Source organism: Hippocampus comes, unplaced genomic scaffold (assembly GCF_001891065.2).
Source record: "Hippocampus comes isolate QL1 unplaced genomic scaffold, H_comes_QL1_v1.1 scaffold190, whole genome shotgun sequence".
NCBI classification, from domain to species: domain Eukaryota; kingdom Metazoa; phylum Chordata; class Actinopteri; order Syngnathiformes; family Syngnathidae; genus Hippocampus; species Hippocampus comes.
The window spans coordinates 86220-97068 of NW_017805121.1; the positions used below are offsets into that span (position 1 = coordinate 86220).

A 10849-nucleotide genomic window follows, 5' to 3' on the forward strand; every position below is an offset into this window, starting at 1 on the left:
CGTCTCGGTCGCGCTCCCCGGGGCTGCCGCCGCTCTCGGGCCCGGACGCGTCCCCGCCGCCCTCCTCTGGACCTTCTGCAAAACCGTTTTGAATTTCAATAGACAGCGATGACTCCATGCGCGAGCGACCCGCCCGATCAGCCTTCACCGCGGATGCGCGTTTTACGACGGGACGCTGCGAAGTCTGCCAGAGGCGATTGATGGAAGACTGCAAGGGAAGCTGAAGGGAAGCTCAGCCTACCCTAAAATGTCCAAAAAAAACTAAGCAATCAAATAAATGTGTGTACGTACATGTCATTGACTAAATATGCGCTACAACGCGCTCCGCTTTTATTCTGAATCAGCTTCTCCTTACTGGTCACTGGACGCGACTCTCTTCTCATTCATTCCCGCAGCTTGGCCGAGCTTCAAACAGCGCGGACGCTGGGCGTCTGGTCTCGACAGTTCAGGGTAGGTTGTCCCAATGCATTGAAACGAGACGAGTCATTGGATCAATGCTGCTTTTGTCCCGCCCGTCGGACGCTCGGCGGCGTCTTTGGGAGTCTACGGACAGTGGGCGTGTATCGGCTGCTCCGGACGCTGAGCTTTTCTGCATGATGATCGGATGATCTGTCGGAGGCGGAATCGTTTTTTGATTGACAGCGAAATGAGCCAATCACCGATCTTTTGGTGCAGGCATCCGCGAGAGCATCCTTCAATTCTCATTTTTTTTCTGAGTTAAACTGGAGACCTTTTCGAATCATTTTAGCGACACTCTCTTTGTTGAAAATGACTCGCAACAAATTCATATTTTATTTCTGCTGGGTTTTATGGTAGTTACTATAGTTGGAGGACACTCGTTAAGTCGCTGGAAAAGACGCCTTGTCGGGATGACGGGGTCACAGGTCATGTTCTTGAAAAGGAACGGAGAGTCGAATTCACGTCGAAATAAACGGACGCATTTGATGATGTCGGTCGGCCGAAATTGAGCATCCGCCACTGCTGCCCGCTGAAGGAGAAAGGGGATTTCGGCTCATCGGACGAAACAATTTGGAACGTTGGCTGCATGGTGAAAACGCATTGGAATGGATTGAAAAACACCTTGCTTTGTTTTGGGCTTTTTTTTTGGGGGGGGGGGAATTTCCTCATCGCCAAATTGATGCAAATGTTGCAGGAAGCAACTCGGCCTCATATCCTCAACGTAATCGGAATAATCATCGGCATAGGAGTGGGATTGCCCCCAAATTCTTCCCCCCCCTCCCCTTTTCAGGCTACGTCTTCATTCGTTTGCATTGATTTTGGTCGTCTTGTTTATCTTGGCCGCTGCCTGAAATAAGTGAAGAAGATCCTGTTCAAAATGCGCACACGAGGCAGCAAAAGGGGAGCGCCTCGATTGTGTTGCACTTTGACGACGCATCTTTAGGTTGTGACGCGCTTCTTTTTGTGACCTCTCCGAAGGAATTTTATTTTTACATGTGTGGAAAAGAATGTAAAAAAAAAAAAACGATATAATGTGGCTTACAAGCACGTCTTGGATTTCAAACGCTCGCAATGTTATTGTAGTCTTGAACAATTTTTGACGCAATAAAAATTTCGTCGATCTTTTTGACAAAAGAACGCATTTAATCTGACGCGTGGAACAAGGTTCGTGTCCCGTTTGACATGGAACGAATCCTTTTTCAGAAAGCTGTTTTACACGCGCCGACGTGTTTTCTGGATGCCTGTTCTTTTTCTTTTTTCTTTCTAAAACGTGATTGTGCGGATCAAAATGTCAAATTGAAAACGGCGACGGCGGCGTCTTTCGCGTGTCCCGTGTCAGTCATCCCGACGTTTGTGGAGGCGCCCCCCCCCCTCTAAGTGCGGATCTCTCTGTTGCTTTCGTTCGCTCCCGTTCCGCCGGGTTCTTCATGTCCGGGCGGATAAACGCGCACTTGAAGGCGCGGAACTGGCAGGCCGATGAGAATCTCAAGTATTTGTCCTTTTTCGGGCCGACGGGAGCGCAAAGGCAAAAACGGCGCACGAAGCAAACGGCCCCTTTCCTTTCCTTTCCTTTCCAGCGGGGTCAGTTGCATCCAGACGCTGAAACGTTTTCACCTTTCGATCGTCGTGAATTCACGCGACAATGTCGCTGAGACGCATTTTGACGATGACGTTCAATCCGCCCCCCAAAAAAGTGACATTGCGCAATAATTGACGCTTGGACCCGTGCACTGCAAAACCGGCGATCGGGGTTCGTCGGCGATCGCGGAGTTCGGTGGATCGAAACGGCCGCATGGGCACGAATGTCACGATTTGCCACCAAAAGTGCAAACGCTCCGTTTCGTCGACACGCTTTCCGACTTATAGCCAATGTTTTTTTTTTTTTTTTGCAAGGACAGTGTAGCGGGTGGCGACGCTCTCCGGAGCTTTTTTTTCGACTCAGACGATGAACGCGCTCCGTTTGGCGCGGGTTTCTTTTCGGGGAGAAAAAAAAAAAAACCCAAAGAGGAAGAAGAGCGTGAGCTGAACTCGCTCCGCGGGCGGCCGTTGGCGCGCTTACCTGGCCTCTTGTCCTGCCGCGCACTCCTCCAGCCGCCGGCGGGGGCCCCCTCGGCGGCGGGGCCGACCCTCAGGGCCTCCGGCAGCAGGCCGTCCAGGCTCTCGTGGGCCTGCTGGCGGCGCAGGGCCACCTGGGCGGCCATGACGCGCTGCCGCTCCACGATGAGGATGCACTTGTCGCAGGCGCAGTCCTTGAAGCGGCAGTAGCGCTTGTGGCCCTTGAGCCACGACAGCACGCCGTGGTTGCGGCACCGCGCGCACTTGGGGGTCCGCTGGAGGGGCGCCCGCGGCGCCGGCGCGCCCACGTACAGGTACGGGGAGCCGTAGCCGTCCATGGCCCGTGCTCTGAGCGCGACGACGGCGATCGAGAGAGCGCTCGAGAAAGAGAGAGAGAGGGGGGGGGGTATGGGCGGGGGGCACCCGCGCCGGGCGGCGCGGCCGCTTCCCGCACACGCCCACCCGGCCGGCTCTCCGTCCAAACGCGCGCTTGGCTGGGAAGCTGCGGATTTGTCACCTCGCGCTCTTGACGTTTGCCGACTGGAGTGCTTTGTGGAGAAAGGAAGCCAAGCGGGCCGCTCGGACCTCGCCAAAGATGGGCGGAAAACGTCACGCCGCGTCGCGGAGGGAGGAGGGGATTCGCCGATGAATGAGGGCCTCGCCCGCCCGCCCACATGGATTTATTTCCATTTCCAATATTGGAGCGAAAAAAAACACCACCGCAATATTACTTTGTCACCGTATTCCTTTGCCATCATATGTGCGTTGTCGGCAGAACAGCAGACTTCTCTTTTTAAACGATACTTTATCCTTGATGATTTGCTTTTTTTTCTTTCCGACAAGATCAACGAAAAAATCGCAGATTTCGGGTTGCATGTCGTGATCTTTGTCTCGTTTGTCCATGGGGAAAAAAAACAAACAAGAATTTGCAAAAAGCCGCAAAAGAGTCAGAAGACGTTTGCCCCTTTTAATCGGTTGAGCCGACCTAATATGACCCGAATATTCATCATGAGCATGTGCAGTGTTCTGAGCATGTTTTGGAGGGCTTTTGACATCACAGTTCCACCGATGATTCTTTTCTTTTTTTTTTTTCTTTTTTTTGAAAGAACTGGGTCAGATAACTCATTAAGATAACACTAAAGACTGAAGTAATTTCATATTCGGATATCTTATTTCGGATGTCCGGCTTCTCTCTTATCTGTGTATGCGGTGTACATGTAGATCGATAGCCAGATCTAAAAGTGAGTTCACTTGTGCGTTGAAGAAACATCTCTTCAAATGTCTTCCAAAAAAAAAAAAAAAAAAACCCTCCTCAAATAATTTTCTCATTCATGTCGAGAAAACTCCACATGAACCAATGTTCTGAAAAGTGAATCGCTTGAAGAGTGTTTCACGTGGACGACGTCGTTTGTCGACTAAGAAATGAAGACCCCAAATGTGGCCCCAAAGTAAGATCCAGATATGCATTTTAAATACATATGAGAGAAAAATATGCACGAGACGAACATATGGTGCCATTCGAGTTGCAAGAACAACGCTCTAGTATTGATCCCAAGTGTGTGCATTTTGCATCGTCAACACGTCGTCGTTGCACGCTCGAATTCGCTCTGTTCAATGGCTGAGCATTAAAAACATGAGAAATGTCGTCAAACGAGCGGAGTGTTGAATGCGGATGATTTGACGAGCCGTTAGATGAACGTGAACTTGAAGGATGCCCGCGTTTTTCAAATAACTCATTTTACCATGTCGATAAATCTTAAAATGTTTGAAAGGTGGGTGATCTGTCAAAAATCAACTCGATTCCTACTTTGACCGCATCTTTTCAATCTCAAAGTGAATCCAATGCATGTGGAAAAAAATATGATTCAATATTTTGATTTTTTTTTTCCACCACGTTTTTTTTTTAAAATTTCTTCTTCAGATACTCACAGGCATGCCATTGTATTCTTTATCCTCCGTGAAGAGCAGCTTGCTGAGTGAGTTGTGGCAGTCTTCATGCATGTGTCCGAGACTGCCCTGCTCATTGGCATTTGGTTTTTGTTTTTTTTTTTTTCACACTTGCATCTGACCACATTCGGACTGTTGAACTAGGAAATGGCGACTTTGAACTTAGCTTGCCAGACGGTTTGAGGTCGGAATCGGTGATTCCCCAAGGCCTGAGGAGGTTTGGGGCCATGCAAACAAAATGGAGGCGAAGACGGCCGTGATGAGGACTCGCCGATTGCGGGGCGGGCCTGGCGCTCACAGGGCGGCTGAGTGAACGCTCCCCAGGGAGCGATCTTGGCCACACGTCTCAATCGTAATTGTCTTTTGAGAATAGCTCCCAAAAGTGGACAAATAGCAAAAGCAGTTGTATACAACACAGCAGCTTCGCGCACGTTTCCCGACATCGACGCTAGCTAGCTACCTGGCTAGCTAGCTACCTGGCTAGCTAGCTTGGGAAACTACAGTAGCGGGCTAGCTAGCTAGCTAGCTAGTTAGCCTGTTACTGTAGTTTCTCTATCAATACAATGCCTAATTCTTTCTTGACACTGCACTTTCACAGCGCATCATTTGGCAATGACGGAATGCGGCCGACGATACGGCTGTCTTTGTATTTATGTATTCGCGCTTACATGACAACAGTTTGCAGTAGTTTTTTTCAGGACCAGCGGTTCGACCAACGCCTGTCACAATATGATCCGTTTCCTCTTCTGTGGTTAGCGTCACAAAATCCACTCGATGCTCACTGAGCTGAAGTCTCAGCAGACTTTACGTAAGGACAATTGGCATACCTGTTTTTTTTTTTTTTTCCCCCCACGATTGTTTCAGCGGCACATTTCTGTCCTGTTCTGTGGCTGCGGTCACAAAATCCCTCCGCATCTCACGAGATTCTGACGTTTTGAGGCCAAACAAACACCAAGCCGGCGGTCAGGGGGGAAGGGGGATCGAGTGGGGAAAGCGGGAGAAAAAGCAACGGCGAGACACTTGCTTCTCCCCGTGATGAAACGGGCTCCCTGAACTAAAGTCGTAAAAGCGCCGGCCATCAAAGTCAATCTTGTGTAAAATCCAATTAAGTCATTATCTGACTGATTGTATCTTTAATTGAAAACAGAAGTGACAGTAAATTTGTGTGATCTATCAGCATCGATCGATACTAGCGCCGCCACTGATTTATGGCGGCGCGGCGCTTATAGGTAACTCCACATTCTTCGCCCTAAAACCACTCAGGGATGAAATTAAGAGTAAGTGCGTTTCATAAAGGGGGGTCGGGGAGGGGGGACAAGACGCCGGCGTTATTGATTCCAGCAGATGGGGCGCGACCCGCTGAGTGTCGGAGAGCGCAAAGAAAACACTTGGACTTTGTTTTTGCGCCGCCCTCCATCATTTCAGCCCCGCACACAAACTTGTAGCCACATAAACTGCGGAAAACGCTTCCCGTGAAGAATCTCCGTCAGGCGCCTTCACGTTTTTACGCTTGCAATATGAAAACGGATGATCGTGTGGAGAAAAAGACTTACGCGGCTCATTTGGTTTAGCCACGCGAGACTTTTTTGCCGCCTGTGGCGGCGGCGGTGACATCATCTCCTCCCAAATGCTCAGTCAGACTGCCCAGTGACTCATTCTGCAATTTTGGGTTGTTTTTAAAAAGTTGTCAAATGCTCGGGATGGAGTTTGGACTCTCTTCTTGATTGGACACTCTGACGAGTGAGTCTTTATTTGAGCATGAAACAGAAAAAGACGACGACCTGGAGAAAAGAAATCAACGCAGAAATGAAACAACATCAGGAAAAAAAAAACAGACTTGCAATGACAACAACCAACGAGAAGGAAACGCAACCATTTTGGGCCACGGAAACACAGCGATCGGAGCAAAAAGCCAAAGAAGAAAACATGAAAGAATGAAAGAAAATGTAGAAAAACACAAACGAGAAAGCGACAGAAAAATCAAACGCAAAATGAAAGCAAAACACACAACGGAAAGACCAAAATTTGTGACATGAAAACTACATTTGAGGGGGGAAAAAAAAATGACACGGCTTAGAGGAACGGCCAAAACTGGAACGCAAATACGAGAGAAGAAAGCCCAGAGCAGAAAATGAGCGGCACAAGAACGAAACCAGAGAAGCCAAAGAAAAGTCCGAAGAAAACAAACCAAAAAGCACTGCAAGAAAAGTCAGCAAGAATACAAGAAAGGCCAAGACAAGCCCCAAACTTGAGGAGAAAACGACACAAGGAAAGGCCCCCGGCGGCCTCGCTGTGACGAACCCGCCAAAAATGGGGCCAAAGTCGCAGCAGACCAAAACGCAGACGCAAAGCCAAAGAAAAAGCAACACGAGAAGCGGACCGGCCGAACAAGACGGCAATTTGTGTGCGTGCCCGCGTGCAGAAGAAAACTCGAGTGATCGGAGAAGAAAACAGAACAAGAAGAACACAGATGTGAAGAAAATCATTTGTCAGAGTAAAAAAAAAAAACAACAAGAGAAAGGCCGACTACAGATTGTGAGCTTGTTGAGGATCAGTGAAAGAATTCAAGGCCTGAGGATTATTCACGCACAACCTCGACCGCGTGCGATCCGAAAAAGGCATCAAGCGTCGAATCATTCGCAGTGACACAAAGTCACCGGCCGCCCGTGTTCATTTGCCCTCGTCTTCGTCGACGACGAGGCGGTCGGAGCCGCCGCTTCCGTCGTCCAGCTCCGGCTCGACGACGGCGGGGCCGAACGCCGCCGAGTCCCGGTCGCCGCCCGATGACATGGCTGCACACACACACACACACACACGCAGAAAAAAAACAAACAGATTCCAATCAACGATGCGTTCATTTCCGAAGGGATCTCAGGCACTTGAGAAGAGATTTGAAATCAAATCCGTGTTGGTCCCCATACCGTCGTTTTCAGGTGTGTGACTTTGCCAGGCTTGTCCAAAGTTTCATGATTTTTTTTTTTTTGGGGGGGGGGCTGGGGGGGTGCATGTTTAGCCCCTCAAGCATGCCAATCATTTGGCGTAACTTTGGCGAGGAATCATTTCGACAGGGACGTGCGGCCATCTCTGATCAAGCGATCGAACAAATTCATATTGATCCATTTTTTTTTTGTCATGAAAAAAGATCAATCAGGCCGGTGGTCAGTACACGTCCATTTCCCTGGAACGATACGGAAGGTCCCTCGACATTTCCGTCATCGCTGAGAGTCGCTTGGATGGCGGCCTCGCCGCGGGCTGGCGCCCCCTCCCTGCCGACCTCCTCGCGCTCGTGTCGGGAGGTCATTTCTCTCCTCGTGAACTTCCCCGTTGGTTCAGGACGCTGACTTTTGGGGGCCCCGTCCGCGCTTCGTCGCCACTTTCAAGCGGGAGCCTCCGCCGTTCAAAGGGATGTTTGTGTAGCAAGGTGCCGTCAAAGCCACTGTGGGAGTGTGTGTGTGTGTGTGTGACTTGTGTGGGGGAGTAGTTCAAGGTGCCGGGGGTGTTAAATGAGGACGCGTCTAATTCACTTTCCTGTCACATCTGTATGAGCGAGCCGAGTGCAACGTGATTTTCACGGTCGATGAGCTCCACGTAGCCGCTTACTCAATTATTGTCAATTTCACTGCCGCTAATTAATGACGGATTATTAATTAGTGGCTGTGAACTGACGACGCTTCCGTTACCGAGCAACGGCGGGAAATCCGCGGCAAAACGGCGACGGGGCCTTTCAAACTTTTGACTCTCAAAAGCAATTGGGCCAAAGTTTGCGCCGACGGTGGACGCGGACGGAATGCTAACGTAGCAAACGCGACAACGCAACATCACGGCGGCGGGACGCGGCAAAGTCGGCGAAAGGTTTTGCGGTCGAGAAGGAAATGAAGTGTCGCCGCGGTTCGGGGCCACCCTCGCACCTCGCGCGGGCTGTGATTGCGCCAACAGCGATTCAATCTTCACAATGAAAAGTAGCCTGTCACTTGACAAGGTTAGCTCGGGATGAAATGGCTCTCATTAAAACGATACGAGCACAAAATGGCCCTGGACACTTTGGGGTGTGGGTGTGTGTGTGTGTGTGTGTGTGTGTGTGTGTGTGTGTGTGTGTGTGTGTGTGTGTTCGTCATCATCAGCCGGCCCAGCGCGACTTAATGATCCGGAAAACTCAGTCAAAGGGCAGTCAGGCAGGCGGGCGGCCTTTCAAGATGGCGGCTCACGTCTCCCCCAATGACGTTCACCCGGCGAACTTTCAGCCCCGCTTTTCTGTTTTGTTTGTTTATTTTTTTTCGACCGCCCATCCCGTCGTGACTCGTTTCTCATGACTTGACTCGGCGCACGATCAAAGGAGAGCCAAAGACCACGATGTGAAGATGAAAGGCAAGAACGCGAGAAGAAGAAAGGACCCGAGAAAGCCGACGATGCCGAAAGGCAACCGGAGAAGAGAAAACCGGAACATTCCGCCACACCAGGTGAAAAGCGTGCGATGAAACAAAATGAGAAACGAGCAACGTGCCCTCGAGAGGGGAGAGCAAACCAAAAAGGAGAAGAAAAGGCAAGGTGAGGGAAGAAAGTGGAACGCGCGCAACTCGAGCGCGCCGATGACCACATTGGAGGCACGCTGACAACGAGAGGAGAAATGAAAGGCGGCGTGGGGAGGAGAGAGCAAAAGGAGGCCGCTGCCGTCTCCGTCCAAGGGACGCTCCGGCTCCGACTCCCGAGCCGAGCCCCTTCAAGGCCCGCGTCCGCCACTCAAACGGGCCGCAGTCCTTGCGTTGCCTTCCGCCCCCGAATCGGAACGGCGCTCCGGGGCGGCGTTCGGAGGATTTGGGCCGCGCTGCCGAGGGTCCGCTACGGCGGCCATGACGCCGGCAGCGACAGAAGGCGTGGGTGTCCGGGGTCAGAGGCTAATCCGGCAGCCGGGACCCTTTGCCCCCGTATTGTTAACCAATCTGCCCCTCGCTGGAAGACGAGCGGCGGGGACTCGGGGGGGCGGGACGGGGCGGGCGTCCTCTTCCCGCTAATGTCCTTCTCCATTCGCGCCCAATCGACTCCCAAAATGGCCCGTCCGTCTCGCGAGCCTTCGGGATCCGCCTCGCTGAGCCGACCGAGGTGGCCGATCAATAATTGGCTCCTCTGCTCTGCGGGTCGCCTTCGTTCGTTGAGGGCGGGCGGACGGCGCAAGAAAAATGCCAAAGTAAAGGACACACGCGCACGCACGCGCACGCTGACAAAAGGAGGGGCGGAATAAAATTCCGTGGCACAGCGCGCACTCCAGACTTGCTCGGCGGCGCCTCCAAATCACGTTCGATGGCGACTTTGGAAAAGGACGGAGGAAAAAAAAAAAAAAAATCACAAATTGTTGGCCCCGTCGTCGCTGAAACAGACATAAAGCACACGGCGGCCATTTCATGCCTTGGCGTGCCCGCGGGCTGCCGTTAATGGCGCCGTCGTACAAGCCGGAGACGACCGGAAGCCCTCCGAATGTTCTCTCTGACTCTTATTCACGGCTTGCAAACCGAGTCCCGTGGTCAGTTTCACACAGAGATCCCAAAGTGTGAACGAGCCTTTCATACAGAAGCCAGCCAAAAGGGGCCGGCGAGGGGGTGGGGGGGGGGGGCTATTGCCGCGCGGCAGCGACCCGGCATCCGGCAATCTAAAAATTCGAGGACGTCGGCGGCGGCACGGCGGGGCGCGGGGGGGGGGGGGGCTATTGCCGCGCGGCAGCGACACGGCATCCGGCAATCTAAAAATTCGAGGACGTCGGCGGCGGCACGGCGGGACGAGTGAGCGTGTGCGTCAAAGAAAGAGCCGTCCCGTGGCTTCCGCGCCCACACGGCCTCATCGCCGCAGAGACAGAAAACGCCGCGCGGAAATCAGCGGATTCAAGTTCAAGCACGCGACGGAAGATGAGCGAGCGGCATCCCGGGTGCATTCTCGCGTCGGAGTCGGTGGCGGGACGACGATGGGATCGCGCGCCGGCGACGGGGGCTCGCCTTGCCCACGCGCGAGGGCATCAGAGTCGCCCCGCGGCAGACGCTGTTGCTCGGGAGCTCGCGGGGAGAGTGCGGGCGCAGGCGTCCGCTGAAAATCGTCTCGGAACGCCGCTTATGGATTTGGCGGGTCGGCGCGGGTCTATCGATCGGCAAGCCTGTCATTTGCATGGAAATGCCGCCGCTCCTGACACCCGTCTAACCGATGGCGATATCGACGCGCACGCGCACGCTCGACTTTCGATCGTTGCTTTCAAACCGCCATCGATCCCCAAAAGTTGAGCCGGCTAACTTGGCAAAGTCTCCGCAAGGACGGGGGCGAGAAGCAACGCCAAGCAAGATCCCCCGCCCCCTCTGCGGTGGATCCTGGCGGGGGTGTGTGTGTGTATACATGGAGGAGGGGTGGGGGG

General features: G+C 52.6%; 2 protein-coding genes across 2 annotated transcripts in view; both read right to left on the minus strand.

The window, feature by feature from the left end:
• Positions 1-2886, minus strand: part of dmrt3a (doublesex and mab-3 related transcription factor 3a) — a 3931-nt gene extending 1045 nt beyond the window's left edge. Inside the window, 2 exon segments of the mRNA XM_019865923.1 lie at positions 1-75; positions 2519-2886. The exon segment at positions 1-75 is cut by the window's left edge and continues 26 nt beyond it. Coding sequence (XP_019721482.1) covers positions 1-75; positions 2519-2852 — 409 coding nt within the window. The 5' untranslated portion in view covers positions 2853-2886.
• Positions 2887-6181: 3295 nt separating this feature from the next.
• Positions 6182-10849, minus strand: part of LOC109513501 (doublesex- and mab-3-related transcription factor 1-like) — a 13188-nt gene continuing 8520 nt past the window's right edge. Inside the window, exon 5 of the mRNA XM_019866009.1 lies at positions 6182-7253. Coding sequence (XP_019721568.1) covers positions 7132-7253 — 122 coding nt within the window. The 3' untranslated portion in view covers positions 6182-7131. The remainder of the gene's footprint in view (positions 7254-10849) is intronic.